Source organism: Eurosta solidaginis, chromosome 1 (assembly GCF_040869045.1).
Source record: "Eurosta solidaginis isolate ZX-2024a chromosome 1, ASM4086904v1, whole genome shotgun sequence".
In the NCBI taxonomy this organism is placed as follows: Eukaryota; Metazoa; Arthropoda; class Insecta; order Diptera; family Tephritidae; genus Eurosta; species Eurosta solidaginis.
The window spans coordinates 230,215,389-230,238,081 of NC_090319.1; the positions used below are offsets into that span (position 1 = coordinate 230,215,389).

Below are 22,693 nucleotides of genomic sequence, written 5' to 3' on the forward strand. Positions count from 1 at the left end.
ATACTCAAATTTTATTATTTAGGTGTCGGGTGTTCCAATTCCAGAGGCCAACCAATAAAAACAGGTGGCAGTATTGTCAATAACTCATTGCAACATCCAATGGGTAATTTTCTTCAGTAAAAAACTTACAATTACAATCGATTTTCATTCGGATTTAATGTATATCACACAGGCTTACCTGCACTTTTGCAACATCAAACCAACAATCATTTTTCTCAAAATCCTATCATTAATCAACACGGATTGTCGGTAAATGTTCAACAAATGTCCCAGCGTGCTATGCCCAGCTCTCATCTTCCGATAGCTTTGAATAATTTTGCAATGCATCCTAACTTCAATGCTATACGTACAGTAGCGGCTGCCACTGGTGTTCATCAGGCCGCTTTATTACAACCACAACAATCATCCCGCATCAATCCACATCATTCAAGTCCAGCAATGTTGCTAAATGGGCAACAACCAAACACAATGTATAACATGTTTAATATGCGATTGATGCAGGAGATCCAACAAAATCATCCATTATTGCAAAATACAGCGCGCCAACTACTAAGCTCGCAACAAGTTGTTGGAATGCATATTTCCCAAAGACTTGGTCAGCACCACCAGCGTACTAACAATAATGCGGGTAATAAATCGAACAACTCGCTTGAAGGACGTTCAAATGGAAACTTACCCAATACAAATTTTGATGAGTATGCAAATTTGATGAGCACTAGAGACAAGCACTGGTTGATCGGCATTCAGCTGTCGCAACTCAACACGGACACACCTTACATTGACGACTTCTATTACACAGTTCACCGCGAGAGAACCTCAGCCAAAAATTGCAGTCAGCGTCATAGTCAAGCACACAAAGACAATCAGCTTAATCATCCCCTCACTCAACCAAAAGGCCATGCGCAACTAATTTTAGTTCAGTTAGGATCGAAAAATGGACACCGAAATGGGCAGTTCTATGAACGTCAAAACTCAGAGAATAACATGTTGACTGGAAACAACATTGCTAGTGTAGGAAACAACGATAACAAAATTCCTTACGTTTTTACTCCTCTAAAATTTGAGAACTCGTTGGGTAAATTGCAATACGGAAGTGTAAATGCGCCGCGTAAGATAATTGATGCTGAAATTATGGGGAAAGACACGGTGTCAAGTTTTAATTCCAATGACACGCATTTTGGGACTCCGAAATCCAATACAGTTCTAGCTCCAGCTACGAGCATGATAAGTGATAACGCATCAACTCAAGGAAAATCACGCCACATACTCTTACTAATTGAGACTCTTTATCGAATAGTTTTAAAATTGGAAGATCTCAGTAATCCTATTGCTATTTCGACAATTATATTAAAAAAAAAAAAAGAAAACGAGCGTATAGTTGCTTTAGAGCAGATAGAAAATGTAAACAACCCAAAAGAGGAACATCTAACAGACTCAGCAAGCGAATACAGAATGAACGTCACGCTTAAGAACAAATTCACATATGAAATTGAAAAAAAAGAAATACTAATGGCAAAATTAATGGCAAATCTTTCAAACGAGGAGGTACCTGCTATTATGAGCGTTCGCAAAGGAAAGGTAAAGTAATTCAAATCTTTGTGCTGACATATATTTAAGCAGTATTTGATTTTTATTTCCTTGATACCTATCTTTGACATTTATGTTAAGTAAATTACAAAAACAGATGTCGCTGCTTTAGGAGCATAGGGCAAAAACGAGTTTTCTCTACCGAGTTCTGTTATGGGTTAGTCTCTTCACCTCTCTCCACGAGCCTTCCGACCGACATTCGGCGTGAACAGTTCTAATCCATGTCGTCCGGGGTCATCCCCTCCGCCATGTTCCTTGTGGGTTTCAATCAAGCGCCTTTTTTGCTATACATGATTCGCTTTTTCTTAGTATACGGCCGATCCATTGATTATAGGGATCTTAAAAATATTCGAATAAATCGATTTATCGATTTTTGTACGATTGTTAATCGAATTTCACAATTCGAATATTTGATTTTTTCCGATTATTCGAATAATTGCCACGCAACCATTATTCGATTTTGAAATCGAAGTTCGATGAAGCGTTCATTCAAACAAATTATGTACGTATACGCCATGCATGTACCAATATTTCTTCTTTGTTCGATCTTTATTAAAATGATCGAATAGTAGATGTTGAACCCTTAGAAAGGTATATCTTAAAAATGGTGTGCTCAAGTAAAATTTTCCGAACTTTCCTATTCTGGTGAAAAAATAAAGAGTTGTACAAAATTTTCGGAAGAAATCAATCTTTTAGGGGAAATTTCCAAACATGGTCAAAAATATACGTTTTTCACAATTTTCTGGAACCTATTTGAAGTCGTCGAAAATATCTTTAGCTTCAAAAATAAAGTTAACGACCGCATTTTTCCAACGTGTCTTCGTTATCTTTCTACGATGAAATGTACACTCGGAATAAACCGAGTTGTGATGGGGTTACACTCAATACACTTTGATGGCACTATGCTACCGACTGTCTAACACCCAAAAATTTTGAGTGTGACGTTCGATCAGGATCTACAGAGCTGTAATAAAATCTTAAAATCTCCTGACGGCAGTACTTGGGGTAAAGACAAAGAAACGTTCGTTACCACTTACAATCAGTCTTAAAAGGTGGACCGCAAATAATCAAAGGCCCACACATCGAGGAGCTTTGTAATAAAATAAACAACAATCTCCCTGATCTCTGCAGTTTTTTTTTTTGCCGTAGAATGAATTGCATATTGTCGACAGAAAGCGCTCGCGCATTTTTCGCATCCGACAGCACTTTATCGCCAAAAGCGATGGAAATTTTGTTATTGTGCTTAGTCGGATTCGATAGGGACTTTACGGTGGACCAAAGTTTACCCACACCGGTAGAGAGGTTACAACCTCTTAGGTGCTCCTCCCATTTGGCCCGCTTGTGTTCATCCACAAGCAAGCTGATGCGTTGGTTTATATCCCTTATTTGGGGTTCGCCTGGATCAAGCTGCCTTATAAGGTCACGTTTTCTCGCTAAGTTTGCGGCCTCCGCCGGAAGTGGGCCGGATTTCGGGAATTCTCCCGGCGGGAAAGAAACGTGCCGAGGCGGATTCAATGACCTTGCGGAAGGCACGCTCCCCTTGGCGGGCATCAGTCGGGATAGGGAGGGCAGCAAAGAGGTTGTCTGTAAAGGATTTATATTCTTCCCACTTTCCTTTTTTAAAGTTTATGAAAGTGCGTTTTTCGGTGACGATGAAGTCGGCGGTACGCTCGAGCGAAACAAGTATAGGCAGGTGGTCGGATGCCAATGATACCATCGGCTGCCAGTTGACGCAGTTTACGAGTTCTGCGCTCACGATTGAGATATCTGGCGAACTGTGACAGCTTCCTACCATACGTGTGGGGGCGTCTCCGTTTATTGTGCAGAACGTCGTTTCTTCTATTTGATCCGCCAACATCTCGCCCCTACTGTGCGCCCGCAAATTTGAATGCCATAGATCATGATGGGCATTGAAGTCGCCTAAAATAATGCGATTGTTTCCAGTGAGTAAGGCTCTGATATTAGGGTGGTATCCACCGGGGCAACAGGTGGCAGGGGGGATGTAGATGTTGATGATTTCTAGGTTTGCATCGCCTGACCGGACAGATAGGCCTTGACGTTCTAAGACGTTGTCCCTGCGGTCGATGCCAGGATCAAATATGTGATATTGCACAGAGTGGTGTATTATAAACGCGAGGCCGCCTCCATTTCCGCTTTCGCGATCTTTTCTGTGGACATTATACCCAGAGCAGGTCTGCAATGCAGATCGTGCTGTGAGTTTAGTCTCTTGAATCGCAGCAATGCGGATGTTGTGCCGCTTCATGAAATTGACTATCTCCGTAATCTTCCCAGTTAGTCCATTACAGTTTAACTGCAGAATTCTGAAGTGCATGAGGGGAGACGTCGCCACTCTGGGGGTAAGTGACGGGTGACTACGCCTGGGTTGAGGAAGGCCAGGACGCAATTGCTGTTGTGGCCCTGGGACTGGGCGTCCTTGGGCAAGCATTGGAGTACCCGGATGATTTGGGTTTGCGACCTGGCAACATGGCGCGATGAAACCCGTCGAGGGGTTGCCGTCGCGGAGACCAGAACATCTAGGAAAGTGGCACCACCCAAGGCAGGAGCTGCATTGGGCGGATGTCGCAAACATATATATTCTGTGCTGGCAAACGGTGCAAATGGAGGTATAGGATAAGAGTCTGTTTCCCTGACCTACACGATTGCTGCCGGAAAAGAGGGGGGGAGAAGACGGGGGCAGGGGCTGTTGCTCAGCATTGCTTCCGACTCTACTACGAAGATTGTAGTTATGAGTGGTAGCAGCTGTTTGAGTTGTTGGCGCCGTAAGGCGCGAGCAGCAGCGGGTACTTGTTGTGGCTTGCTGAGCAGCGGGGCTGCTGGAAGGTAATGGGGGGGGGGGGGGGGCGCTTAGACGTAGACTACGGGGCGCCCTTGGGCGTGAACAGCAAGGAGCCACAAAAGATTTGTAAAAGTTACGTGGACGTCGGGTTTTGGGATCAAGCCCAGAACAACCTGTCCGATGCAACCATCCCTTACACGAGACACACTGCACAGAGTATGACCGTCCTAAAAAGATTCTTTTCCGGCAGATGCAGCAAAACCATTTCTCAGGACCGGGGTCAGGAGACGGACCCGGATTGGATTCGATACCTTCCCGGAGCAAGAGAATATGGAGCAGTCCTGCTGCAAGGAGCTGCTGGGAGGATGGCAATTTGTGGGAGGGACGAAACAAATTAAATGGGGTTACACTGAAATGACAGTCCTTGGTCGGGAAAAATCCCGAGTCCCTCCGGTACACAGAACCGACTGCCTTGGGAAGCGAATAAGCATATCTTCATCAGCAATAGTAGACCACGCAATTTTATTTAAATTAAAATCACCCAATACACAGAGTTGCGCTTTATCATTGGGGAGATTTAAATTTAAAATATTATCAATATGATCAAAATACAAATTATCAGAGCTATTAGGAGGAATATAAGAAACACAAATGAAAAGCAAATCATCACCATTCGAAATTGACACAAATTGTTCAATACAGGAATCAATATTACTTAAAGTTACTTCAGCAGCACATATAATGGACTTTACTGCTATCAAAACACCTCCCAGACGCATAGTATTCGTTGCCACACCATCTCTGTCTCTTCGAAAAACAGAATAAAAGCTCCTATTAAAGAACTCCTCACTGCAGAAATCAGCATTAAGCCATGTCTCTACCAACACGATGACGTCATAATCACATTGAGATGTAGCAGCATAAATAGAATTGGCTTTTGTTCTCATACCAGATATATTTTGATAATAAATTTTGAGATTTTGATTAAGATGAATATTACGAATTCGCTTATTATGACTAACTTGTAGGGTCTCAATTGTATCTATGTTTCCTGCATATTTTGGTCTCGCTTTGGAAAAAACCTAAAAGGTCTAACAGACACATTTGTTGGCCACAGAGAAGCATCAAAAACTTTGCTATAGTCAGTAGATAAAACACGTAATTTGAAAGAAACTCTTACGAGAGAGTTAAAGTCAGCATCTCTTTTGATCAGTTTAAAGCAAGCAATTCTTGATGGATCGATGTTGGTATGTTGAGAAATATATTGAATAATGTTATCCTCTTTAATAGACGGCTTAAAAGAAGATAAGGGAAGCCATCTATATCGGACGAAAACATCCAAATCAGCATTCACATTAGTACCACTAACAACATTATATGGTTTATCAGCGTTTGATTTAAACGAAATTTTTCTCTGTCCCTGTATACCAACTTCATTCGATGGAAAACGATCAGCAGCAGACGCAGCGGCACCAGCAAATGTTTGAGAGATAACACCAATAGAGTTAGTAGCATCATTATTTGTAGTAACACAAGCAGAATTATTATTAACACCCTCAAGTAGAGTAGGTAATTTATTTGTCTCAGCGATCTCAGCAGAATGCACAGGTTCATTGTTTGCAGTCATACAATTGATATTATCATTAGCACCCACAGGTAGAGTAGATAGTGAACTTCTCTCAGCACTGTCAGCAGAATGCACAAGCTGAGCAGCAGGCGATGGCAGAGGAGATGATTGTTTTTGCATTGACTTAGGTGCGCCAACCTTAGTTTGTGAGCGCGTACGGATTGCATTGTTGGAATCGACAGTAAGCTCAGATTGCATCTCACTAGCTGTGAGAATTTTAAAGAAATCTTGTACCATATCAACATTTTTGAGAGCTTTGAATATTTTGGCGCGCGAAAATAAAGCAACACACTTGTCACATTTATACACAATATTTTTGTTGTTTTTGAGCAAATTAATTGCATTACCCATAATATTAGAGCAATTCACATGAAATTTGTTAGAACAAATGCCACATATTATAGAGTCATTCGGTAAACATGGATTATTGCATTTAAAGCAGTTATCCATTTTTCTCCCCAAAAAGGCGAATGAATTTAGCAAACTAAGTAGAAATTATAAAAGCTAAAGTAGCACAAGAGAACACGTCTGTTCGCATCAACAGTCACTTTGTTCAAAATGCTGTCGTCGGTCCTGTATGAAGGTATGAACATCCATGTATGCCTCACTGGTATCGTCGAGAATAGCGCTTGGCAGGCGTATCGCTTGCCCATATAACATTTCTGCTGCCGAGGCTCCGAGGTCCACTTTCACTGCCGTCCGCAAGCCTAATAGGACTATAGGTAACACGTCCGTCCAATTCCAGTTGGCTTCGTGACATTTTAACGCCGCTTTTAAGACTCGGTGCCATCTCTTGACCAACCCATTTGCCTGGGGTGGTAACTCGTGGTATGGATGTGTTTGGCTCCCAAGAGTTTCGTTAGTTGTTGAAATAGACTACTCTCGAATTGTCGACCTTTAGCCGTGATGATATATTTGGGAACACCGAATCTACTTATCCACCCTTTGCGCAATTCTTTGGCTACCGTCTTTGCTGTCATGTCAGTTGGCCTCGAGCCATCTTGAAAATCTGTCGACGCATGTCAAACAGTATGTGTAGCCATTCGATGATTCAAAAAGTCCAACGATATCAACATTTATATGTTCGAAGCGTCTGTTTGGTACAGCGAAGGTTTCCATCTCACTCCTCGTATGTCCCGCAACTTTGCACCTTTGACAAGCAGGGCAACTTCGTACTCGAGCACGTATATCGAAATTGAGCTTTCCAAACGAAGTTCTTGGATATTAGCTTCATGGTCGACCTTGCACCTGGATATGCCAAACCATGTACCGCATTAAATACTACTTTGCGTAACGGTGCTGGGACGTAAGGTCGCAAGCTCCCCGTCGAGTTGTCGGAAATATAAATTCGAACCTGGATGTATGTGCTTAACTAGTTTTAGCGAAGTATTCCCATTTAGAAGTTCTCTTAACTCCTCGGTTTTCTTTTGTTCCTCTTGAAGTAGATCTAAATCCACGGGCGATGGTATCGTAAGTGTTTCTATCCTTGATAGGATATCGGCAACGAAGTTATCTGCTCCACTGACCTGTCTGATGTCCGATGAGAACTGACTAATAAAGTTGAGTTGGCGCGTCTGATGATGTGAGAGGTTTTCCTATTTTTGGTCGAATGCGTGGACCAACGGTATATGACTAGTAAATATGATAAAGCTAGTCCCTTCTAATAGCAGAAATGTCGAATTGCCCTGTGTGTCGCTAATAGCTCGCGATCGTACGCGCTATATCGTTGTTCCGTCGTTGACAATTTCTGCGAAAAGAAACCCAATGGCTGCCATGCACCGTCTGTCATTTGTTGCAACGCCGCCCCCATAGCTAAATCTGAGGCGTCCGTCATTAATGCTATCGTAGCTCTAGCAACGGAGTAGGCTATGTGTGCTGCGTTGGCCAATTACGTCTTCAACTCTTGAAACGCCGAGATTGTTTCCGACGTCCAATTAAGTATTGTGCGATCTTTCTTCTTACAAGGACCCATCATCTTTTGTAACGGTGCTTCGACAGCGGCAGCGTGTGAAAATTTACCGCCCCAAAAAACTTCGAAGCTCGTGGACTTCTTGCGGCTGCTTACAATCAAGGATGCCCTTAACCTTTAGTGGCAAGTTGTTATGCCCTTTCGGGTCACCAGATGACCTAAAAACTCTACCTTGGCCTGCTCATTTGGACACTTTTCGATATTTATTTTATTTTATTTATTTATTTACAGTCTTCTAGACTTAATGGGGAATATTTAGAATAAGGTGCTACGATTTTCCAACTTTTTTTTTCGAGGGGTGGCGGTGGTCCTAAAAATCACAAAATTATCATCCGCAACTCTAGGAAACCCTTAGTTTATGAAATATAAGCCTTTTAATTTTCAAATTTAGTAAAATTTCAACTTAAGTCCTGCACTTAAAATTCGGGTCGCACATGGCGATAGCGCTATCAAAAGACGCGTATTTGCGTCAAGATTCAGAATCCGAAAGCCGAAACTACATTTTTCATCTCGTTTAAAAGTTATTCGCAGAAAACCCGTCGGTACTATTGTCGCTTTTTTCGTTGTTGCAATTAAACAAACGAAAAACAAATGAAGGTGGTGAATAGTGTTGCCAGCTCCACAACAATCTCTTTTTAACTTGGTAGAAGATTATAAGGTGGTGGCACGTCGACATAAATGCAAACAAACATACACTATCAATGTATTTTGTTTTGTAATTCTCTGAATAATTTGAAATTAATGTATTTAATTGGAACAAGTGCGGAATACATACATTTGTCAAAAAAAAAAAAATAAAAAATTGGACTTTATAGAGATTTTTATGCTGATTCCAACAGTAATTCTGCGTAGAACGCCTTTTTGCATAGGCGGCCTTGGGCCGCGCTTATAAAAAATAACCCTGGGCTACGCCATGCCAAGTCCGCGTGTGTGGTATAGCCGTGGCTACCGCCACGGTGATGTCCTTCTGCGTAGTACACCCTTCTGCGCAGCACCCCAAATAATATTAGACTACAATTATTAAAAGTGTTTTACAAAAACAAAATACATTAATAGTGTATGTTTGTTTGCATTTATGTCGACGTGCCACCACCTTATAAGGTTCTACCAAGATAAAAAGATATTGTTGCGGAGCTGGCAACACTATTCACCACCGTCATTTGTTTAATTGCAACAACGAAAAAAGCGACAATAGTACCGACGAGTTTTCCGCGAATAACTTTTAAACGATATAAAAAATGTAGTTTCTGCTTTCTGAATCTTGACACAAATACGCGTCTTTTGATACCGCTGTCGACATGTGCGACCCAAATTTTAAGTGCAGGACTTAAGTTGAAATTTTACTAAATTTGGAAATTAAAAAGCTTATATTTCATAAACTAAGAGTTTCCTAGAGTTGCGGATGATAATTTTGTGATTTTTAGGACCCCCTCTACCCCTACAAATCAGCAAAAGTTTGAAAATCGTGGCACCTTATATAAAATCCAACCCGACTTAATTTCTTAAATTTCTAAAATTACATCTATGGGATCTTTTTTTTATGTTACTGCAATTGATTTTTGTGTTTACATCATTAAATTATCTAAAAGGCATTGTTTTGCAGTAGTTGAACAATAATTTCTTAAATTGATTGTTATTTCGACATTGTTTTATATCATTTGGTAGCTCGTTGTATTCTCTTATTCCATCGTAATATATATTTTTTTGTCGAATTCCGATCTTACAGCTGGCAAATGAAAATTGTTTCTATTTCTCGTTTGATAAGCATGGACCTCATTATTATATAATACGCGGTCGTTCAAATATGTCGGCAGGTTACCTAGTTTGATATTATGTATAAATTTTAAAGTGTAGTAAACAGTGAGTTGTTTTACACTCAGCCAATTTAGGAAATTAATTGTTTTTTCAATATTTATTTTTAACTTATTTTGGCACAACCACTTATATATAGCATCCAAATCCGCTTGCATTTTGGACACAGCTTCTATCTCCGTTGGACAGCTTATTCTCAATAATGCATCATCAGCGAAAAGTTTTATGTTGCAATGGCTAAGACAGTTTTTAATATCGTTTATGTAAATAATGAACAAAATTGCTGCAAGTACAGATCCCTGCGGTAGACCTATTTCAACATCTATTTCGGGCGACTGTGCATTTCTGATTACTGTTTTTTTTTTTCTTCCAGTAAGGTAGCTTTTAAACCAATCAAGAGCCGTATTTCGTAGTCCTATTCCTTTTAGCTTTCTCAACAGGATAACCCGGTCAATTGTTTCGAAAGCTCTTTTTAGGTCTATGAAGACCGAAACTGTTATTTGTTTTTTTGACATGGCTTCTTTCCATTCCGTTATTACTAAGTTTAAGGCAGTTTCACAAGAGTGTTTAGACCTGAAGTCCGATTGCTCATGTATTATAATTTTCTGATTGTTCAGGTACCCTAGAAGCTGGTCCTTCACTATTTTCTCTATAATTTTTTCACCGCTGGGCAACGTATTGTAACGAATTTACTTGCAAATCCTCTTATTTGCAACCTTCTGCTAAGTGCGATCACTAAACTGTTGAATAAATAACTCCAATATGTAATAATGCAAAATGGCCTTTATTAAAGTACTTCACAATAACACTCAAACTGTGCAACGAATAGCTTGCTTAATAACCAAACTGATTGATAGCTCAAATGAAACTCAACTATTCAAAATAATACTGCTCTTGTCCGCTAGATAGCGTCTTAATCGAAATCTCAAATCAAACTGAATTACTTCTTACTCGCTTGCGCCGCTTTTATAGTTTACGCGGCATACATCTAGGCTCTTCTATTTCCAGAACTTACCAACTATTTCGTGTGTTTATAGTTCTCATATAGTTTCTACTTGTTTACAATTGTCTACTTTTCAGCGTCTCTCAGATGTATGTGAGTTTGTAGTTTACAGTCTCTCGCACACACATAGGCGTATAAGTAAATGCATCTGTGTGTGACATCTCTCGGCTGCCTTATATATGTGTATACATGATTTGATTATTGAGGTAAATACCGCTTAGCATGGCCTTAGCATCGCTTTTGTGAGGTATAGCTTAGTGATGCTAATTTCCGTGACACTGCCCTCCACCTAAGTCTGATCGTCCCGATCAGACGAATCTCTTGACCGCTACTAGCCTTTCCAAATGAACCACCATTCTATTTCGTGGTTTCCCAATTGTTTGTATGCGGCAGATGGCATCACTGATCCCTTTTACAACTTTGTACTGGCCTTCCCAACTGCACCAAAATTTGGAAGGAACACCTTTCCACCGGTGAGGGTTGTACAACAGTACCAAATCTCCCTCCAAGAAACCTTCCGAATTATTCTTGTCGTACCTGTATTTCATCTTACTTCTCGTTATCCTGGATCGTTCCCTCGCACTCTGTTCCTTGGCCAATGAAGAACTACTTCGCAGAGCTTGATCTTGACGGATTGACTTTGCATCATCAGTATTGTCTTGACGTTTCACAACAGTAGTACGCGCTGGCTTGAAACCACCCTTGCATTCTTTCTGGAAAATTCTTTCAGTCGTTTTAGTGCGTCCATAAGGTTTGTCAATGCCAGTGTTTTTCTCGCAGGTTTTTTTTTGATTTCGCTTTATTTGGCCCATTCGATCCATCAACCTTTGCTCGATCTACTTTCCTTGACTTTCGTGGCCTTTGTCGAGTCTTCTCCACCAGCACTCGCTTACTGCAGAACCCTTTTTCCAAACTGAAGTTAAGTGGCACATCTTGGTTCTCATAATGCATCACCCTTCTCTGCATATCGATCTTGATGTCATGGTCAACCAAGAAATCCACTCCCAATATAACTTCATCAACAATCTCCGCCACGACGAATTTGTGTAAAACCATGACCTTCCCAATTAAGACTTCACAGATCACTTCTCCCCGGACTTGGTTATAATCGCCAGTGACCGTACGCAACTTTGCTCCAGGTAACGGTTTTATTCTCCTGTTGACCAAGTCAGATCGGATCAAGGAATGAGATGCGTCCGTATCTACAGTCAGTACACGTTCTTTACCATCCACATTCCCTCTGACGGTAAGACTGCTTGATTTCCTTCCAATTTGCGACACAGATATCACAGGACATTCAATAGCCGGGCAAGTTTTCGTTCTTTACATTCGACAAGCTCTTGCTAATTTCTGCCAGCTTTGCGTTTACGGCCACCCACATTGTTGGAACTAATAGGACCAAGATCGCAATGACGTGCAATGTGACCTGGGTTGCCGCACTTGAAACATTTAATAACTCCGGCATTCTTCTGTTGAGATCCCTTCAGTGCTTCCAAAATTGCGTCTACCCACTCTGGCCTTTCTACTTCCACACGGCGTGCTTTGAAAACTGGCTTACACAGAAGCGACGCTGTTTCCTGAATCAGAGCTTGTGACACCGTTTCTGCGAATGTTGGCTTTGGGTTTGCGTTTGTAGCTCGCTTTGTTTCGGCGTCCCGTATGCCATTTATAAAGCTCTGAATTTTTACCCTCTCGGTGTACTCCACGGGTGCGTCCGCATATACCAAATGTGCCAACCTTTCAACATCCGAGGCAAACTACTGCAAAGTCTCATTCACTCTTTGGTGACGGTTTTGCAACTCAATTTGGAATATCTGTTTTCTATGCTCGCTTCCATAACGTCTCTCAACAGCGGCTATCAATGCTTCATAGCTGTTCCGTTCGTACTCTGGAATAGTCTGTAAGATTTCCGCGGCAGGCCCTTTCAGTGCCACGAAGAGAGCTGCAACTTTATCTTCAGCATTCCAGTGGTTCACTGCTGCGGTCTTCTCAAACTGTAGCTTAAAGACCTGAAAAGGAACAGAACCGTCAAAGGATGGTGTCTTTACCTTTGGATTACTCGCTGAAACTGCTGGGCGATTAAGTTGCAACTGCTCGATGCGTCCTCTCAAAGCATCCACCTCGGCCTCGATTTTTTCTTCAAACTGTAAAATTTTTGTATCTTGCGCCTCCAACTTCGAGGAAATACGTCCTTCTTGCTCTTCCAGTTGAGCAGAGATCTGCGATGATATCTGTGCTGAAATTTGCGCTGAAATTTTGGATATTCGTGCCTCTTGTGCTTCAATCTTCGCTGTTATTTCAGATGACATTTCGGCAATACGTGTCTCCTGTGATTCCATCTTGGATGCCATATATGTGTTCTGTTCTTCCAGTTGTGATGACATGTTGGTGGATATTTGTGATGACATTTCGGACATTTGTGCCGATATTGCAGCCAATATCTTGTTCAAGTCTGTGTTCGCCATTGTCTGCGGTGTTTCATTTTTCTCCTCCAATTTTGTTGTCTCATCGCCATCAAGATGAAAGACATACTCTTCCACGTCAATTCCTTCTAATTCCATTGCCTCTCGTAGTCGTGCCTGAAGTTCGAGTTTAATTCCGGCTGTATTCAATCCACGGCTCTGCAACTCCTTCTTCAGTTGCGGGATCTTCAATTCACTTAACTTTGCCATGTCCAAGTTGTATTCGAAGTCTTCGGAATTTATTCAACAATTCCTCTTCTGAGACTAATTGTAACGAATTTACTTGCAAATCCTCTTATTTGCAACCTTCTGCTAAGTTCGATCACTAAACTGTTGAATAAATAACTCCAATATGTAATAATGCAAAATGGCCTTTATTAAAGTACTTCACAATAACACTCAAACTGTGCAACGAAAAGCTTGCTTAATAACCAAACTGATTGATAGCTCAAATGAAACTCTACTATTCAAAATAATATTGCTCTTGTCCGCTAGATAGCGTCTTAATCGAAATCTCAAATCAAACTGAATTACTTCTTACTCGCTTGCGCCGCTTTTATAGTTTACGCTGCATACATCTAGGCTCTTCTATATCCAGAGCTTACCAACTATTTCGTGTGTTTATAGTTCTCATATAGTTTCTACTTGTTTACAATTGTCTACTTTTCAGCGTCTCTCAGATGTATGTGAGTTTGTAGTTTACAGTCTCTCGCACACACATAGGCGTATAAGTAAATGCATCTGTGTGTGACATCTCTCGGCTGCCTTATATATGTGTATGCATGATTAGATTATTGAGGTAAATACCGCTTAGCATGGCCTTAGCATCGCTTTAGTGATGGTATAGCTTAGTGATGCTAATTTCCTTGACAGTATTAATGGTCCGTATTTCCTCCGGTTTTTCCGTCCCTTTGACTTTTTCAACTGGTACAACTGTTGAGATTTTCCAACTTGTCGGAACACCTTTTTTAAAGCTTTCATTGATAATACACGTATATGCGTATCCTAAGTATTCCATACTGTCTTTAAATATATCTTCAGATACCAGATTTTTTCCTCCGTATTATTTTTTAAAGCCGCACTTGTTCTCATGAGCTGTTCCACATTTATTTGTTTAAATTTAAATACACTTCTAATACTATCCTCTGGGGTTTCATCCGGTGTAGTTGATTCAATATTATTGTAAATTGTTCTTATGCTCTCGACGAAGTAAAGGTTTAGTTGGCTTGCAATTTCATAGTCTTGTTCAATGATCATATTATTTATAATATATTATTATTTGCGATGCGTCACTGTTCAAGTTTATAGCATCTTTTAGACTTTTCCACATTAGTCTTTGATTATTGTAATTTGCCGCTATTTTATTTTCCATAAATTGTTTCTTTTTTATTTTAATTAATTTCTTATAGTGCTGTTTTGTATGATTATAATTGTCCCATTCATTTGTATTTTTCACAAGCTTGAAAAGCTCATACCTTAATTTGTTAAGTTCAGTTAGTTCGCGGTCATACCACTTATTTACTAATTTTATTTGTACTCGTTTCTCGTAGGTAAGCATTCCGATTATATCACACAAGATAGAATTTATTGTTTGAACTTTAAGTCCTATATCACAATCATTAGCTTCCATGAAGTTGTAATTTCTAAGTAGAGCTATTAGATTTTCTTTTGTATAGTTATTCCAACACACGCGAATTTCGTATATTCTCATTTTATGCCTTTTTTGAACAGGCAGAATGAAGCAGATGGTTTCGTGGTCAGATATTCTTTGGTTTTCCATATTTTTTATTTCTATTTCATCACTATTACTATAAAGTAGGTCTATTCTAGTTTGCGACGTTTCAGTTACTCTTGTATTGAAATTAATTAGTTGGTGCATTGACGTTGTCGCGAATGTATGGGATAGCTGGTTTGTGTATGTTGACTGAAGATTTACATTTATGTTAAATTCGCCAATTACGACATTATTTTCATTTTCACTAAAATATTCTTCCAGTAGCTCCCCGATATATTTTATAAACTCAGCATCACTTGAAGGCGGCCACCGTGGTGTGATGGTAGCGTGCTCCGCCTACCACACCGTATGCCCTGGGTTCACACGCCGGGCAAAGCAACATCAAAATTTTAGAAATAAGGTTTTTCAATTAGAAGAAAATTTTACTAAGCGGGGTCGCCCCTCGGCAGTGTTTGGCAAGCGCTCTGGGTGTACTTCTGCCATGAAAAGCTCTCAGTGAAAACTCATCTGCCTTTCAGATGCCGTTCGGAGTCGGCATAAAACATGTAGGTCCCGTCCGGCCAATTTGTAGGGAAAAGCAAGAGGAGCACGACGCAAATTGGAAGAGAAGCTCGGCCTTAGATCTCTTCGGAGGTTATCGCCCCTTACATTTATTTTTTTGATTACTTGAATTTGGAGAGTGGTAAACTAAACCAATTTGCCATTTAATCGTGTTATTCAGCGTTTTTATCACAATACACCATAAGTTGTTATTTATACTGTTATTGTAAACTACTTTACATTCGATCGTTTTATGAGTATATATTAGGACACCACCTGTATGCCGGCTATATGAATCACATCTAATATGATTATAGCCAACTATATTTATTTCTGATTCACTTATATTCAATGTGGTATGGGTCTCGGCACATAAAATAATATTTGGCATTTCTTCTTCAATCATTCTTTGTACTTCATTTTTGTTGGCCGTAATGCAATTGGTATTGAGGTATATACACTTTATATATGTTTTATTCTTATTTTGTTGCTTATTTTTTACTTTTAAATTGATATCTTCATTATCTTTTAATTGCTAATACGAGTCTTTGTTTTTTTATTTGTAACTTATTTACATAACATGAACACTCTGTCAAATGTATCATGATTAATGTCTATTTGTAAATTCAACTTTTCTTTTGCCTTTATGCAATTTAAGCACTTTTCTGGAGTTTCATTACATGTTTTCGAGCTATGTTTCCCACGGCATTTATGGCACGCTGCATCGTTTTTGCACTCTGAGGCTCTATGATTGAATCCTTTGCATTTGTAGCACATTAGTACACTTATCGCATCAAACACTCTCAATCTTTCCCATCCAATATTTATATGTTCAGCAGCAAGGATCTTAGTAAAGCCTTCTTTATCAATTTCTATAATTACATCTTGAACCGTTGTGTTACTTCGTTTTCTCTCAATTTTTTTAACAATTTTCAGGGAACTATTGCTTATATTTGTATTTTATTTTTTTATTGTGTCAATTAGCATATCATTATCATACTTGCAATTTAAGCCCGTGGCTACAAAACTTGGACGAATAAACTCATGCACTTTCATTTCATATTCCCTATCAATATTATTTTCGATAGCTACTTTTATTTTTTCACGTTCATCAATATTTTCACTATGGATTACCATCACTCCACAACTTTTTGTTGCGATATTCGATATCGTTAGATTTTTTGGATCCACCTTATTATTTAAATCTTGCTTTGTTTTTTCAATTGTTTGTTTTGCTTTGTTTTTCACTATTATTGCAACGTCTTGTTTCAACTGTGGTACTTCGATCTTTGTATTTTTATTTTTTATAGCCTCTGCATATGACACTCGCTTTTCATTATTGTTGCTTATTTTTTTTTATTTCACTATGCACTTTTTCATTACCTTTACCAATCATCTCTGCCTGTTTTTTTACTTCTTCAACTATATTTTGCACTTTTTCACTGTCTTTGCCAATTAGATCAGTTTTGTTTTTTACCTCAACCATACTATACAAATTCTTCATTTCCCCAATCTTCTTTTCAAATTGTTTTTGTGACTTTTCTATCATCGCAGCGCGTTGAGTGTATCGACTCTCTACTGCTTCTAATAATGCTTTTATTTCATTTTGACTTTTTTCATCACATTTTCAAATTCAAGCTTATACTCATTCAGTATTGAGTTATTTTTTTTTCACATTCATCTGTATATCTTGCAGTACTAAGTCGACGTTTTGTATTGCAAGTACTGCCCTATGACGAATCGAGTTGGCGCGCGTGCTTTGATCGATGCGATTAATTTCGTTGGCGCACTCTAGCCGTTCGATTCTGTTTACTAAATCTGATAATGACTTACCTGCAGCCTCTGTCATATCGACTGCGTTCACACGTTGCGGCGGAGTAATGTTCATGATATTGTCTGCTTTCTTTGCCAAAGATTCGACTTCACCCTCTAGCGTTGAAAGAATTTGTTGTACGTGTACTGGCAAGCGGCGCAACCATAACGACTTCAGTATCTCCTTGTCCATACGATGGTTTACTAGCTCTTTCATTTCGCGAAGCAGTGCTGTTGGTTTCTTGTCGTTGAGCTCACAAGCCTCAAAAAACCGTTTAAGGCGTGCCCCCTTCGATTCACCAAATCGTTGATTAATCTTTCTTTTAACAAATCATATTTGCCAGTTTCAGGAGGTGCGGAAATTATATCGCCTGTGTGTGAAAGAATTGCTGAGTCTACTTCGGCGACGACAGTATAGAATTTCGTTGCATCTGCCGTAATGCCAGCTCGTGCGAACTGCGCCTCTACTTGTGCAAACCAAAGTCTAGGATCAGGTTTCCAAAACGATGGTGGCTTGACGGAGAGTCGTGCAAGTTGTGGCAAAGCGATTGCATCTGGAAATTCCTCCTCTTGTTCGTTAGGCATTTTGTATTTTGGGTCATCAGTTGTACTGTATAGTAAACCAATATGAATAAATAGAACGACTTTTAACTTATACACTACTTTATTGAACAAAGGATAAATTCTAAGTGGACGTTTTTCTGTCCAATTCAAATTAATGACAATTACAAGAGAAAGTGTCAAAACAGTAATGCCAACTGATTTCTAATTAATGAGGTTGCCACCTGGCAATAAACGTAAAATGTGCGGTTTTGGTCGCTACATATATATATATATATATATATATATATATAGATATTGTGAAACGGTTTAATTTATCATGTCACACAAACAAGAACATTTTTTTTTCCGCAGACAAAAAAACTAACTGCTGAATTTTAGTCCAATGCGCATGTATAATGCCGAACTGTTCTTTAAATTTCTGACTGCACTGAAAATTGGCAACGTTGCACAATTTGCCTTTTCATGTATACATGTCTTCGATGGAGTGCTAGGGCTTCTCTTCATTTTATTATGTTGTTTCGCGTGAAAACGTTAGCTCCTCGTCACCACTGGTAGGTCCGTGGGTAAAGACCTTCTACTTACTATATTTTAATTACGTTTATTTACAAGAACGGATTACATTAGTCCATCAATTTATAATATTACTAATATATTTTATTAAACTTAAATAGACTACGCGCGCCGGCAGAGACAAGTGGAATGCTCTACTCACCAAAGGTGTTGGTTTATAATGACAGTCACTCGCTACAGTTTATGGGTGTTGCCACAGTGCATATAATGTGCCAATAGCCAGCATAGGGAAAATTCTTTTCCAGGAAGTGGAAGAGGGACCGACCTTTTTAAAAAAATTATTAATTAAGCGATTTGCTTACATAGGTAGCTTATAGCTTGGGTTAATAACAACGACACTTTTTTTCCGAAAAGTTGACCTGGGACCGACATATCCCAAAAATAAAATAAAATTATTAATTATTCAGGTTCGATTCGAGCTCAAGGCCAGAACAATAATTTTTTTCTAATGATAATTATTGTTATTTTTTAATTTTTCTAAATTTGAAAAATTGTATTTTGTTTTTGGAATAGTAAGTAGAAAATACACTGAATAAATATAGTTGGTAAAAAGGAATAGAAGTAGCAAATTTGCCAGTCAAAACAAACCACCGCTGTATAGCTAAATTGTTAGCGCAGCATGCCTAAAGCGTACTGATGATGAAGGCTTAGCACCCTTCGAAATGGGTCTATCTGCGCAGCTATGGCAGGTTGTCTGAAAAATTTTCTACTTACTATTCCAAAAACAAAATACAATTTTTCAAATTTAGAAAAATTAAAAAATAACAATAATTATCATTAGAAAAAAATTATTGTTCTGGCCTTGAGCTCGAATCGAACCTGAATCATTTATCAATAGGCCGATAAAAACAAAAACAATTGTTAATAAACCATGAGCACTTGGAATGTCAAACAAAGTAATTGACAATAAACAAAAAATCCAGCATTATCAGTGATTTGCACCAGATGGCGCAACACTGAATAAATATAGTTGGTAAAAAGGAATAGAAGTAGCAAATTTGCCAGTCAAAACAAACCACCGCTGTATAGCTAAATTGTTAGCGCAGCATGCCTAAAGCGTACTGATGATGAAGGCTTAGCACCCTTCGAAATGGATCTATCTGCGCAGCTATGGCAGGTTGTCTGAAAAATTTTCTACTTACTATTCCAAAAACAAAATACAATTTTTCAAATTTAGAAAAATTAAAAAATAACAATAATTATCATTAGAAAAAAATTATTGTTCTGGCCTTGAGCTCGAATCGAACCTGAATCATTTATCAATAGGCCGATAAAAACAAAAACAATTGTTAATAAACCATGAGCACTTGGAATGTCAAACAAAGTAATTGACAATAAACAAAAAATCCAGCATTATCAGTGATTTGCACCAGATGGCGCAACACTGAATAAATATAGTTGGTAAAAAGGAATAGAAGTAGCAAATTTGCCAGTCAAAACAAACCACCGCTGTATAGCTAAATTGTTAGCGCAGCATGCCTAAAGCGTACTGATGATGAAGGCTTAGCACCCTTCGAAATGGATCTATCTGCGCAGCTATGGCAGGTTGTCTGAAAAATTTTCTACTTACTATTCCAAAAACAAAATACAATTTTTCAAATTTAGAAAAATTAAAAAATAACAATAATTATCATTAGAAAAAAATTATTGTTCTGGCCTTGAGCTCGAATCGAACCTGAATCATTTATCAATAGGCCGATAAAAACAAAAACAATTGTTAATAAACCATGAGCACTTGGAATGTCAAACAAAGTAATTGACAATAAACAAAAAATCCAGCATTATCAGTGATTTGCACCAGATGGCGCAACACTGAATAAATATAGTTGGTAAAAAGGAATAGAAGTAGCAAATTTGCCAGTCAAAACAAACCACCGCTGTATAGCTAAATTGTTAGCGCAGCATGCCTAAAGCGTACTGATGATGAAGGCTTAGCACCCTTCGAAATGGATCTATCTGCGCAGCTATGGCAGGTTGTCTGAAAAATTTTCTACTTACTATTCCAAAAACAAAATACAATTTTTCAAATTTAGAAAAATTAAAAAATAACAATAATTATCATTAGAAAAAAATTATTGTTCTGGCCTTGAGCTCGAATCGAACCTGAATCATTTATCAATAGGCCGATAAAAACAAAAACAATTGTTAATAAACCATGAGCACTTGGAATGTCAAACAAAGTAATTGACAATAAACAAAAAATCCAGCATTATCAGTGATTTGCACCAGATGGCGCAACACTGAATAAATATAGTTGGTAAAAAGGAATAGAAGTAGCAAATTTGCCAGTCAAAACAAACCACCGCTGTATAGCTAAGTTGTTAGCGCAGCATGCCTAAAGCGTACTGATGATGAAGGCTTAGCACCCTTCGAAATGGATCTATCTGCGCAGCTATGGCAGGTTGTCTGAAAAATTTTCTACTTACTATTCCAAAAACAAAATACAATTTTTCAAATTTAGAAAAATTAAAAAATAACAATAATTATCATTAGAAAAAAATTATTGTTCTGGCCTTGAGCTCGAATCGAACCTGAATCATTTATCAATAGGCCGATAAAAACAAAAACAATTGTTAATAAACCATGAGCACTTGGAATGTCAAACAAAGTAATTGACAATAAACAAAAAATCCAGCATTATCAGTGATTTGCACCAGATGGCGCAACACTGAATAAATATAGTTGGTAAAAAGGAATAGAAGTAGCAAATTTGCCAGTCAAAACAAACCACCGCTGTATAGCTAAATTGTTAGCGCAGCATGCCTAAAGCGTACTGATGATGAAGGCTTAGCACCCTTCGAAATGGATCTATCTGCGCAGCTATGGCAGGTTGTCTGAAAAATTTTCTACTTACTATTCCAAAAACAAAATACAATTTTTCAAATTTAGAAAAATTAAAAAATAACAATAATTATCATTAGAAAAAAATTATTGTTCTGGCCTTGAGCTCGAATCGAACCTGAATCATTTATCAATAGGCCGATAAAAACAAAAACAATTATTATTAATTATTAAAAAATTTAATTTTTTATCCGCGAATGCAGTTGTATACATACACGTGTAAAAACAAACCGGAAATAATACAATGATAATTGTAATACAACTTGAAGAAGATAACTAATACATAACACTAACTGTTTAATGTCTCTTAAATACAACTTTTATGCTAAATAGGAGATTCTACCTGTTCACAAAAGTAGCGCACTATACGCTAACTTGGGCGAAAAGCTCCCTATGTACAAACTTCAAACAAATTAACAATTAACCCATTCTTTTGGAGTATGTCCCTGGTGCGAGAGTCCAAGGAAAATTGCAGCTTCAACAGGGGTGGAACATAGCGAGAGGATGTTAGAGGCGTTGGTTCCACATTGCAATTGAAGAGATGGTTGGTGTCCTGTGGGGACACTTTGCAAGTAAGAAATACATTTTGTATGTCGGGGTTGATTCGGGATAGGTAAGAGTTTAACCTGTTACAGTACCCAGATCGAAGTTGAGCTAGAGTGACGCGCGTTGCCCTAGGGAGAGTGCGTTCCTCCTCTGCTAGTTTTGGATATTGTTCTTTAGTACTGGATTCACCGGGCAATTCCTGGCATAGACATCCGACGCCTGTTTATGGTGTTCGCTGAGGACCTGCTTGTGTTTTTTTGCTTCATACGGTTGAGTTCTCAAGTGCCGTATTTCCTCATAATGCTTACGGAGATGACCCCTTAAGCCCCTTGGCCGATGTAGGCTCATCAATCAGATGTCGGTTGGGATGAACAGGTTCCTGGGTATTCAGTAGAAACTGTTTGGTTAGCATTTCAATTCTCTCGCTAATGGGGAGTATTCTCGCCTCATTATGTAGATGGTGTTCTGGGGACATAAGAAGACAGCCCGTAGCGGTTCTGAGGGCGGTATTTTGGCAGGCCTGTAGCTTCTTTCAGTGTGTAGTCTTTAGGCTTAGCGACCATATCGGGGACGCGTAGCATGCAATCGGCTGGCCAATTGCTTTGTAAGTGGTAATGAGCAATTCTTTATCTTTACCCCAAGTACTTTCGGCAAGAGATTTGAGGACTTTATTACGGCCATGAATTTTCGGTACAATTGCGGCTGCATGCTCTCCAAAATGTAGATCCTGATGGAACGTCACACCCAAGATTTTGGGGTGTAAGACAGGTGGTAGCGTGGTGCCATCGACGTGGATGTTCAATACGGTGGACATCTGGAGCGTCCATG

General features: G+C 38.9%; 1 protein-coding gene across 4 annotated transcripts in view; it reads left to right on the forward strand.

Annotated features, from left to right (window-relative positions):
* The window catches only part of Patr-1 (Protein associated with topo II related - 1), a 308,440-nt gene that overhangs the window by 72,791 nt on the left and 212,956 nt on the right, over nt 1-22,693 (forward strand). For all 4 annotated transcript variants that reach the window (XR_010948786.1, XM_067760228.1, XM_067760230.1 and 1 more), the window contains exons 4-5: nt 23-103; nt 173-1,578. Coding sequence is in view for 3 of the 4 variants with exons in the window: in XM_067760228.1 (XP_067616329.1) it covers nt 23-103; nt 173-1,578 (1,487 nt within the window). In the remaining variant the exon portion in view is untranslated. The remainder of the gene's footprint in view (nt 1-22; nt 104-172; nt 1,579-22,693) is intronic.